General features: G+C 35.7%; 1 protein-coding gene across 1 annotated transcript in view; it reads left to right on the forward strand.

The window, feature by feature from the left end:
• The window catches only part of ASCC3 (activating signal cointegrator 1 complex subunit 3), a 257,319-nt gene that overhangs the window by 200,867 nt on the left and 44,041 nt on the right, over nucleotides 1-12,411 (forward strand). The window contains exons 32-34 of the mRNA XM_014964733.1: nucleotides 48-168; nucleotides 3,599-3,731; nucleotides 6,289-6,414. Of these exons, the coding sequence (XP_014820219.1) occupies nucleotides 48-168; nucleotides 3,599-3,731; nucleotides 6,289-6,414 (380 nt within the window). The remainder of the gene's footprint in view (nucleotides 1-47; nucleotides 169-3,598; nucleotides 3,732-6,288; nucleotides 6,415-12,411) is intronic.

Below are 12,411 nucleotides of genomic sequence, written 5' to 3' on the forward strand. Positions count from 1 at the left end.
TTGGCTTTTTGTTACATATACCTCATTAATCTTTCTTTCTGTTTTAGGTTCTTATTGCCACAAGCACATTAGCTTGGGGTGTAAATTTTCCAGCTCATTTAGTAATTGTTAAAGGAACAGAATACTATGATGGAAAAACAAGGCGTTACGTGGATTATCCCATTACAGGTACTCACATAAATTATGGAAATGCTCATATGCTGAAATGTATTTCAAGTATATGCAAATTATCTGAATTATTTAGTAACTGTTCACTGAAAATACCTAATTGGGGTAAAAGCTAAAAGTGGTGAGAGAAAGCTTTCTTTGTGTAATGAAGTTGCAAGAGAACCCCTAATATTTTATAGTAATGAAAACGTTTCCGTTTTGCAAATCTTTTTTCATGCTAAATGCCTTTAATGTGTATCATACAAAACAGACATTAAACAATTAAAGCAATAATATAAATCATATTTAGCTACCTAGTTAATTACATTTTTAAAAAAAAAAGTTTTCATGCTTGCAAATATTTTTTTTTTCATTTTTGAAACCTTTTTTAAATAGAAACAGATTTTTAACAATAAGCTTAGCCATGGTTTGAAATGCAACGGTTGAATCACACACGTCTGAGGACATAAAATTTATACGTAGTCACTGGACAGTAAACGAAAAACCTTAACTATTTTAGTCTCTTCAGTGATGTGATACTTCAAGTAAATGATATTTTAAAAATAAGCAGCTAAATTAAATACCTGAAATTCTGGTTTGATACAGACTTTTATTGCTTTCTGGCTCCAGTAAACTCCACTTTTCATAAACTATTCTGCAGTGTTTTCAACAAGCTTAAGAAAGTGAACCATGGAAGAACTTCTTTCAGAGTTCAGACAGGGGGGATATTTGTCTGGATGGTACTAAGCTTGAAGAATGAGGACAAGCTAAATTTATTCCAGGTTTCCTGTTCTATTTTCCCTTTCTCTTTTCGCAAGAGAAAGTTTATCATTAAATAATCCTATACTGCGCCAGAGATGCATACACCAAAGGATAACCTAAATGTTTTTTGTAATGTAAATAGAGAGCTTGCATCTTTCTAACCACGAGCTCTTTTCAGCAAGAGCAGCTTACTAATGAAAAAAAGCTCAAACTGAAAATATTCCAGGGGTTACTTCTCCAAGTAACCCATCACAGAGCTTAATTTAGTGGTTAGTGCGCTGCAGGAAACTTGGGATCAATTTCCAGACCAACTCTCTTGTTTAAAGATTGTGGAATGACCTGGGAGCTGAGCCATGAACGCTTGTGTTCTGGGACAGGCTTAGGCTGAGGTGAACTTAGTACGGGCTCTGCAGAGAAGTTGTATCTCTCTCAGTCCCGGCTGGAAGAGTAGTGACAACTGACTTAATTATTGAATGGGGAACAGTGATGAGGAAAGAAATCAGCTGAAATTTTAAATTTGATGTCGAATCTTTAGGGGTGTCAGAGAGAAGGAATAGAGAAAATTATATATTCAAAAGAAATCAGAAACTCAGCGTTGAAGTCTTACTGTGTTCTTTTAGAAATCTGTCGTACAAGTACTCACAAAGGCTTTAGGGAATGCTTATACTTTCACTCGTTATTGCCTTTTTGGATTCAGGTGACTTGGACATTGGGGATTGTTCAGTTCTTGAATTTTCAATAAGACTTGAGGGGAGGGGGGAGTTGTGGATGGAATACCACCATCTGTGATGGAAGCATTTAGATTTTGTTGTCTGCAGTGCAACAGAAAATGCAGATTCCTTACTTTATGAAGAAACATGTGGTGTGGTTTGCTTAGAGCGTTTTTATTTTTAACCATCTAGAGAATATTTATGCATCTGGAAGTTCTGTGGATAGGTAGTGCAGTTTTGCAGCAGCCATAAAATGAAAATATAATGAGTTTCTTTCTGAAAAACTTCCAAAATTTCACAATACTGTCTTTAATGCTGCCCTCAAGTTATGCCTTCATTATTCTGTCATGGTATAACTTGTTTTCTTCCCGCTGAAGTTACCTTTCTATATCAGGGATGCATTTGGCTCCAAGGAAGCAGCTGAGGGCAGAATGAATCATTCTGGAGTGTTCAGTCATTTCAAAATTTCACTACTTTGAGTGTAGTCAGAGGTTTTGGGGAGGGCCTATTCTCAGTTACCAGACATTTAATCAGCCAGTTGGATCATATTTAACATTTCAGGAGTTTAGTTCAGCGATTAAAAGCAGCCAAGCAACATATAGTCAGTAAAGAAAATATTGGGTTTGGATAATTACATAGTGGATATTGGCAAAAATCATTCCCTGACGCTTTTTGGTAAATCCATTTCCTATATGGTGCTATGCACAATTTAGTTCACCGCATTACAATAGCAAGAAGTTGTTTCATCACCAGCATGTGCACATACCTCTTCAGAAGCATCATTTGCAAACCAGTTTCATTTTATATTTTCATGTCACCCCTAAATTAACAAAGGGAATAAATGGGTAAAAAACATTGCTTTCTCTATAGCTTGTGAGTACGGAAGTGAAAATGTGTTACTAAAAACTGTTTATTGTCATCGGGCTGTTTCTCCTGTCATTGACCATTGCTATAGGCTGTTCTTCTTCCTTTAGCTTTTCCTTCCCCAACTGACTGTTGGGCCAAAAGCTTATTGATTCTGAAGCCAAAGAAATTGCCTTTCAAAATGCCAGGTACTGCAAACCACATGTTGTGCAGTTATGATAGAGTTCATAGAGAACACACAAAACATTGAAAGTTTTAAAATAAAGATGTAGAACTTATTAATTGCTTTCCATTGTTTCAAAGTTAAATAGCAGTTGGAGGTACCAAAAAGGAATCGGAGCTCTGTTGAGCGAGACACAAAACAACCTATGCAGATGCACTTCTCCCATTGTGAGAAGACACAAAACTTATCTTGTCCGGGCAGCAAGTTGAGCATGTTTTGCATAAACTAGTATTTTCAGTGTTTATAGAAATCATTAACTGGTATTTACAAGTAAAGATGTGTAAGCAAAGGTAAATTTTAACTGTACCTGCTTTTTAATTTGTATATTGTGATCTGATATAGGGACAACACATGATACAAAATCATCTCTACCCCAGTGCTAATAACTAATATAACTTGTCCTGAAGTTAGAGTGGTGAAGATCATAGCTTTCAGTAATTAGAATTTACCTTTTTTCCTCTAAAATACTCAAAATCTAGGAAATCATGTATAGTAGAAAGTCTTATACAAGGAACTGTCATTATTGTGAAGTCAAATGCTTGAAAATTAGGAAATAATAGACAGTTCTCTTACTCATCATCTTTGCATATGATCAAACGAGGGATGGATGTGGAATGGAAGAAGAGTAGAGGAAATATATGTTAGGTGTAAGCTTGGGTTCTATTGCAGTGGGTGGTCTTCAAGTATGCAGGAAGATACTCTCTGCCAGAAAGAAGTTAATGGTAAATTTATCTGGGATGGAAAAAAAAAAGTCAGATCTGTGAATACCAGTAGGGCATATGAGGCCAAAGAAATCCAAAAATCCTGTATTGCAAACTATAAAGACATAAATAAGTTTATTTGTACATTCAAATAAATACATTTGTTTTATACATTATTGTCTCTTTGGCAGATGTACTTCAGATGATGGGACGTGCTGGCAGACCACAGTTTGATGACCAGGGAAAAGCTGTGATTCTAGTTCATGATATTAAGAAAGACTTCTACAAAAAATTCCTTTATGAACCTTTCCCAGTGGAATCAAGGTAAAAATACAGCATTCAGAAAAGCTGATCAAACTGTAAACAATACAAGTAGGGGATAGAGAGAAGCAAAACAAAATTCCTGTGCCAAATATCTCCTAAATATTGGGATCCTAGAAGAAAATAATTTCCAAAAAAATATTATCCATCTTTATGCAGAAAAGTCCTTTCCTCCATGTGTTTTGAGGCACTGTTGGCCTCTTGAGTCCATAATACTACAAATGCTTCTCTGCTTCTTAGTATTGTCTCAGACATTTGAAAGAGAGTACAAACTGTTCAAGGCCAGTGTGTAGGACAACTGTACATGATCCTCAGAGCCTTCTCTGAAATTATGTGAGAAATTATTAATAGGAAAAAAATAGGTGAGTTTCTAGCACCTTTTACCTAGAATACCTGTACCATTATGGATATCACATTATTCAAAATCTCACAAGTTCAAAAAGAAATCTACATGGTGTAAACTATTACTAATACACTTCCAACACATCTTTCACTTCAAAATCTCAATATCTTTGTCAGAAATGTGGAAAAACCACCTTTATGCAGCCTTTCTGAACCTAGTTGATACCAGGTTTGCTGTCCAGCATAATGTAACTCGGGCCTTGGTTTTGATATTTATAATATACTTAGTTGTTCAGCAAGAAGCAGAACTAGTTACTTCGGTCTCATATAGATGCATGATGCCTGGAGGAATTTTCAGACATCTAGTGAAGCATGAATATTACCGAAAGCTTTTCTCAGTGATGAAGAATTCACAGTATTGTTCTCCTGAGAAAAGTTCATCCCTCAACATAAGCGATAATAGGACCTCTATCTGATCAGGAAATTTGTAGGAACTTGAGAGTGCTATCCACCTGTGAAGTGTAGTTTAAATGGGTTGGTGTATTTGAAGGTTAATTTCTGTGGTGCACAGATAGACATATAATTTTTGCAAACAAAGAATATGGAGACATGGACTTCATTTCCTTAGGAAACCACACTTTTTTAACATATAAATTGCACTTAGCACAAAAGGCTAAGTCAAAAGAGCAGTGTGATTAAAATGTTGACATACATCCAGATACATCCAGACTGTATGACACTAGTATAAACTAGGAAATTTCTCCATTCATTGGTAAATAAAGAAACTGTATCTTTAATATAACAGTAGTAATCACACTTTGTTCCTTTTTGGAACACTATAAATACTCTGTGTTTCTAGTAGCTCATTTTGTGTGTATAAACTTACTTTGTAGTTTGATATATTCCATCTTTTTCTATAAACAAAGACTATTTGATAAATTTTCAGATGAATATTCACATATAAATAGCAATCCAATTAAGTTCTTTGTTGGTTATGATCCAATTAACTTAAGAGTTATCTTGGTCTCTCTTATGATCAAGTATTTGAAGTAAGAGGCTTCATAACTTCAAAGATAAACTGTTCAGGGGTTTTTGGAGGATTTTAAGTTTTAGAATGCTTTTCCATCTGTTCTACCAAAGAGCAGATTTATCAGTTTTGTATAGTATTTCCAATTTGTAAAGTTAAACTTCATATTTTTTTAATTAAAGGTTTTTCTAAAATCCATTGTCTGTGTTTCAGTTAGATGAATATACAACCCGTATGACAGGCCTGTGCTCTCACTGATCATGGATCTGAAATACAGCACGTTAGAAGCAGAAGAGAGAGCACACTTTACTCTGGAATAGCTGTTGAATCATCTGTCCAGTTTCTGTTGGACAATCTGGGTAGAACAGGTTCTTACCTTCAGCAGTGTGCAATCAGTGGTATAGAACAGCAAAACAGCTACTTATACCGAATTATTCTTTACTTTTAGCAACAGGGAAAGAACAGTAGAAAAACAAAAAGGATTATAATGCAAGAAATAGTAGATTGGTCCTTAAAGACATTTGCCATTCCCTGATTGAACTCTAGCCAGGCATGATCTCATTAGATACCCTAATGGAGGTATGGAGGTCTTTGTTCCATTTAATGGCACTAAACAGTATTTTACTTTGTAAGAATAATTTTAAATTGCTTTTTTTTTTTTTCCTTCTGTGTTTCTGAGGTTAGATCTTTTTGGGTAAAAGTAGCTATGCTTTTTTTTTTTTTCCATTGGATGAAGATGAGGCAAAATCTGGGGGAAGCAGTTTTGATGTAATTTTAATAGCCTTCAAGTATTTGTCAAGTATTAGCTAAGCTATTGCCACTGTTTCATTTCCTGTTTGTCTTTCCATATGATTCTCTATTGGATTAAATCAGCATGATCATATGGTCAACATACAGTATTCAGAAGTTACCATTGAGTAGCTCCATCTGAACACATTCCATGAATGACTCAAACTTTTGCATTCTTGGACCAATCAAAAAATAATTTGAGCTTCATTCCACTATCATGTAAAGAAGATGACTGACCTTGCAATTACATTCCCCCTTCTTCCCCTCTTCTCCTTTACCAGAAGATAAATATATATTTTCAGATTAAAAGTAATAAACCTTTTAATGCACAACTCTACAAAATATATTACCTGTCTTTGTGATTGTAAAGTCAGCTAAGTCCTCTTGTTTCCTGTTCTTCAGCTTGTTAGAAGTGCTGGCTGACCACTTGAATGCTGAAATAGCTGCTGGAACTATTACTTCTAAGCAGGATGCAATGGATTATATCACCTGGACTTATTTCTTCCGTCGACTTATAATGAACCCAACGTGAGTATAAAATACAAATGCAATTTAATCTAAAGGTAACTTGAGGGTAGAGTTGATCCAAAGGTGATCCCGCTGCTGTTGGAGCCTAGAATACTTACCAGTCTGCAGTATAGGAGCATCACTGGCCCACACATGGAATAAAACTTGTCTGCACATTTTTTTTTAATATTTTTTTCTCTAAATATAAATGCATTTCTTGGCAGATAACTTTACAGTTTAGTGACAACTATAAAATAGCCTTATTGAGGGGGCTACATCAGCATCCCTAAAATAAAACTCCAGATTATCACATTCCTTTAGGTGTTGTATTTATAATGTGTGACTTTTTTTTTAGCTACCACATTGATATGTTCGGCCCAGTTTTCTATAGAAAATCTATGAAGACCTGGACTTTGCTGATAAATGAGAGAATAGCTATCAGCTGTTTCTCTGTGATAAAGTTTACTTTCATTAGGGTATCCTGGTGAAACCATGTGTGCAATATTTCCAGTGATTGTTATCATACTGCCTCGCTCCAGCTGGTATGCAGATCGTTCTGAGCTGTTCCAGCAATGTAGCCTGCCTTTGCCACAGCATTGTTTTGGGTAAATGGTATGTTACCTGTCATGTGATCATTCACCCACCAAAATAATGTGGCAAATAAAGAATTAGGCGTTTATAGCACTAAATATTTCATGATGTACTCCAGAGTGTTGTATTTCTGAAATCAGGTTAATGTCCGTAACATTTGGCTGAATTTTCAGCTGGGTTCTTTATGGGCAACTGCTGATGGGGGCCTGCAGGTGATAAAATAATTTGCTTTAATTCTTTTTTGGCCTTTGTTAGCTTTGAATTCTGCATCTACTCTTATGCTGAGAATGTCCCACAGAACAGAACTTCTATCTAATCTTCTCGGGTAATGAAAATGCAGAATGTTAAAACAGTAAACTAAAGAAAACATATTCAATTCTCCCACTTCATAACTAACAAAATGAATACATTTATGGGAATGGTATTTCTCCCCTGAGAGTGACAAACAGCTAAATTCTGATTTTGTCTAGGTTAGATGTGGGTAAAGCCATGTTTATCTATATGACTCTGGAATTTACACATGATCCATGTTACAACTAATGTTAAAAACTATGCCACTGCAGACTCTATTCTCTTTTAGTATAATGAATAAGTAATGTTATTTTAAAATGTCTTGCTCTTGAATTGCTGCGTTAAAGTGGTTGTGTAGATTTGTCTTTGGCAAGCTTTGATCATGTGGTATCTGTGGTAGGTAGATTTTTAAGACAGAACATGTAGCCCAAAGGTGAGTGTAGAATGTAGAAATGTGGTCTTTTGATTTAATAGTCAAGCTCTTCCCAATATAAAAGAAGATTCCCACTGGAGTATGAGGCTGGCACGTTTACTGATGGTCCTTTTTTCTCAGCAGTTTCTTTAATGTGCAGTGTCATGGAAAGCTAAATCTGAAGTTATCACTATCTCAACTTCTAAGCAAAAGTTCTGCTATTCTGAGAAGGTTGGGGGAAGAAAGGGGTGAAAAAAATAAAGTGAGATGCAGAGCCTTTGTAGTAAGAAACAAGATGAACAGATCTTGACTAGTCATGTCCATAATGGCAGGACAGGAATTGAAGTTTCTAATGAAATGGGAGTCTTTCACTGGAATGCCACACATGCGGGTTGGAACAGTTCACAGGTTGTGCTGCTTTACCCTCTGTTTCATCCACGCAGAGTTGCTCAGTGCTCCTTCTGTACTCTGGCATGCGGGGACAAAAATGAAGGACTGTGTCATTGACTATGAATTGACTGTGTCAAGGAGGTCACTTCTAGATACCAAGTGCAAATGCAATGGATGTGCACACTTTCCATTCCTTGACATGAGAATATATTCTATTACGTTTCATCCCAAGTTAATAAACCAATTAGGTCCTGGACCTATATCTGTGTTATTTTCAGACCTCCTTCAAGCCAAGCAGTTCCAGTGTGGTGAATGTTTGAATGAGATACATAAAAGGAAAACTGAAGAGTTTTATGAAGAGAAGTCAGTGACAGTTGAGATAACTTTGAATAAATTGCAATATAGTAGTGGACTTTACTGTGCCATAGTTGAGCATATGAAATGATTGCTATTACCAAACGTGAATTATTTGTTGCCTTTAATAATCCAAAGTTTTTTTTCACAAGAGTAGGAGCACAATGGTTGACTTTTGGTTTGGGTAGTTACACAATGCCCTCAGTGTCACTTGACACAGTGCTGTTTATCATGTCCTAGCCCGCAGCAATTTTGTTGACTTTCTCTCAACTGTGAAACAAGAACTATTTCCCAGCCAGCAGGTGATTGTACCTTAGTGGTGAATAAGTAATTCCCCTATGCATGATTGGTAAATTGCCTTGGGATTCATTGGCATAAAAGTCATTGCATGTGATGCTGTAAATCCCCAAAATAATGGGCTTAGATAATATGCAGAAGATTTATATTCTCATTTATTGCCAGTTTTAGCTACTTGTATATTAAAGCTGCATAAACAAATCTAGGATCATTCTATTCCAATCCAGTATCATAAAATGTCTGACTGAATGCCTACAATTTGTACTGTTTAAATAATGTTAATCTACCTTTGCTGTTAGATAGAGATCTAAGTATCCCATTGCTGTAGGTATTCAGGTTCCTTCTCAGCATGCAGTCATTACAAAAGTTTTTCTGGCACACTTGGGATAATTTGTTAGACTTGTAATAATGGCCTTTTTTAATGGTGTTGATGAAAACCTTTGCACGTTACAATACTTCTTTTCATCAAACCATTTTAATTTTCCTGTTTGATGAATCCCTGTGTCTTGAAATCTGTGAAATGGGTTTTAACTGTCTAGTTAAGAGGAGTAATTGAGCCATTGATTTGGGGGAGTGGAGTAGCCGAGTGGTAGTTTGGTTCAGAGGCACACTCGCTGGTCATGTGCATGCAAATGAGAGGGTGACGCAAATAAAGCACTGTTTATCAAAGTCTATCAGTCTCAATATCCAGACTTTCTTCCCTGTTTTCTCCCTTCCCAAAAACAATTATTCCTAAATGTAGAGGTTTTTGAAGTTGCACTTGAAAACAAAGTTTCTGTGCTGCTTCAATCGAGTACTACAACGTGTTTTCCTTTCCACGTACAACTGTAGCCGATATGTTCCTTACTTAGACAAGACCATACAAGACAGATCAGTGAAGTGCCCTGTTCTTTGAAAAAGGGCTATTTTGAGAGGCTCGTCTATCTCCTTTCCTTGGCTGAAATTCCTTGACTATTTCATTCTTTTACCCTTATAAAAGATTGTAATCTACAACTTTCTACAAAAGAGAAATGGCTATGGGAAACATTTTCTGTAAATCAGGTTATGATATTTTCCAGATACATGTGCAGTAAAAGAGAAATAGAAATTTACAACATATGTAAAGTTAAGCAGAATCAGCTTTCATTTGGAAAGTTAATTTTTAGATATTCAGAGAGCACATATCACTTAAAATGTGGGTGGGTTTTTAATCTATCTATAAATATACATGGGAGTGTGTGTTTATACATACACACTGACAAAATCAGTCTTCTGTGTAAATTCTTTGTGAAGACTTGAAAAAATTTGTTTTATTAATTCATTCTGAGAATTATTATTATGGGGTTTTTTTCACTTTGTCACTCTTACAAACTTTTCTGGAGTGAAAGAATAATGTAGAATAAATTATAATTAAATTATCTCAGACTGGTGCTCTTATCATCATACAATTATATTTTACTTTAAATTTCCTTTTCTCAGTATGATTAGCTGAGCATGTCTAATAACATGTGAATAAAACATCTGAATAAAAATTATGATGATAGACTGTTCCAATATAGTTTCTGGTATCAAGGTGACAGCTAATATTAGCCACTCAGAACAGAATAATATGGATTTCAGTGACAAAGTTATTCAGAATTTTAGGGCTAGTTTGGAATTATATCAAAAGGGAGAGGGGATTACTGAAGACAGTTAGATTAACTAAGATTAGGAGACAAAGTGGAAAAGTTTGGCAGTAGATACTAAGAACAGAAGCTAAGAAGGTGGGGGTATGTTACACTGCAGTAATTACCAATACCCATATTTTGAGCTGGTAAACAGGTATTTCTCAGAGTGGATCCTTTCTTTTACAGTCACACTTAGATCTATGTGCATGTATATATACTTAATAAGTAACATCTGTAGGCTTTATTATGAATTTCATAACAAAAGCTTGTTCTTCTAAATTATTAGGGTCACAGTGATGTGAAAAGTACCAGGATGTAGTTCCTGGTATGCTTTTACCAAACTATTCACACAAATAAAGTTTTCCTGTTTCTCTCAGACTGGGAGCCACCTCCTGTTCCTCAGTCTGCTGCAGCCTTGGGTGAGAATGCAAAGCTGAAGACTTTCTCCCTGTTCAGAGAGCAAATTCACATAATTGTCTTCCTGCTCTTGGATATGATTTAGTTGTACAAATTATCTCTTGGGGTATATCAAAGGAAAAAGAAATGCTGAATAAATATGTAAGGACTATTACATGTGCCTGTTCCCTCTGATTTCTCATCTTATAAACGCACCTTAGAAGGTAAACTTTCTTGTAAATATTTTAATCAGAAGCATTGGCGTGGAGGCAAATACCTTGCTGATGTCAGAGAAACTGAGCTCTTTTTTGATCTCCTTAAATAACCACAATGTACAATATACTAAAAAATTATTCAAGATAGCAATGTATCTGTTTCTCATATCTGGCATAAACAAATATATGAATGCAAGAAAATGTGATAAAAGTGAAATACAGCTAGAGATTACTGTCTGCAGCACTTGTGCATGCTCTAATGCATTTTACCAAGCTGGTCACAGGCTCCAGAGTCAGTCAGTGATGGCTTAACAGCAGAAGTGAATTGATACGTTGGTTCGTAGCTCTCTGGCTATGAAAGTCCATCAGCTGTGCCATATACTCAGTACCATTGCCATGGTACCATTTGAAGATGGCAGCTGTTGATGGCCACAAGCTGAGGAAAATATGCAATAAAGTGATGACTGCAATAAAGTGATCTAGAAAAATTACTATCTGTGCTTGCCCCATACTTGTTCATAACAAAATTCTTCTTTCAGGACTATAAAATCACAGAAAGCACGCTTTCTTGCTATCAGGTGAATGCTGTAGATTTGGCTTTTTTGTGCATTTGTTTCCAAAGGCCTTGCAGCTAGCAAGTTCTTTCTTCTAATACTTTTGGCTGACTCTGCCACCGATTTTCATTATGTGTGTCACTATTACTACCGTATAATCTGAACATAAAAAACATGGTGCTGTAACAAATGACTTCACAGCATTGACAGTTATAGCAGGACCATTTCAAGGCTGATGAAAAATTTCCCAGAGAGATCTCAGGTCAGGTTTACATAAGCTAAACAGGAAATGATTGCCAACATTCACATTAAATCCTAAATGTTTTGTGTAACTTCATCTACATTTTATGTTCCTGCACGTCTCTCTATCTTTCTCAGCTGATGAAATTCCACACTTCCTTAGATTAGAGAAATAAGTTCATGTTTCACGGGTTGTTGTTCTTGCTAAGCTCTACAAGCTTTGGGATTTTAAATATATTATTTAAAAGACAAAAAAAAAAATAAAAGTTCCTTCAGTTTTTGATTGTTTAAATTTTACATACTTTGTAAATTTTTATGACACCTAGGGGTTTGTTATTGCTTTTCCCCAATGGACTACTAATGGAAGTTAGCCTGTCTAGCCCATGTGCTAGATGCTGTTAGGATAAAACTGCCTTTGACTTTCACACCTCTCAGGGGACGAGTAATTGTTGTGTTCAAACAGCCTGTAATTGTGATCCCGCTGGCTTTCTCAGTACGCTTCTGGCTATTAGAATCATTAAACAACTCAGCACCTGTTAACAGCATTGTAAATATTCAACCCTGCTTGTGTGCAGGTTGAGTCCAATATAGGAGAAGGCTTACAGAGCCCAGCCTCATAAATTAGAGCTTCT

The sequence above is a fragment of the Calidris pugnax genome, unplaced genomic scaffold, assembly GCF_001431845.1.
Source record: "Calidris pugnax isolate Ruff unplaced genomic scaffold, ASM143184v1 scaffold219, whole genome shotgun sequence".
NCBI classification, from domain to species: domain Eukaryota; kingdom Metazoa; phylum Chordata; class Aves; order Charadriiformes; family Scolopacidae; genus Calidris; species Calidris pugnax.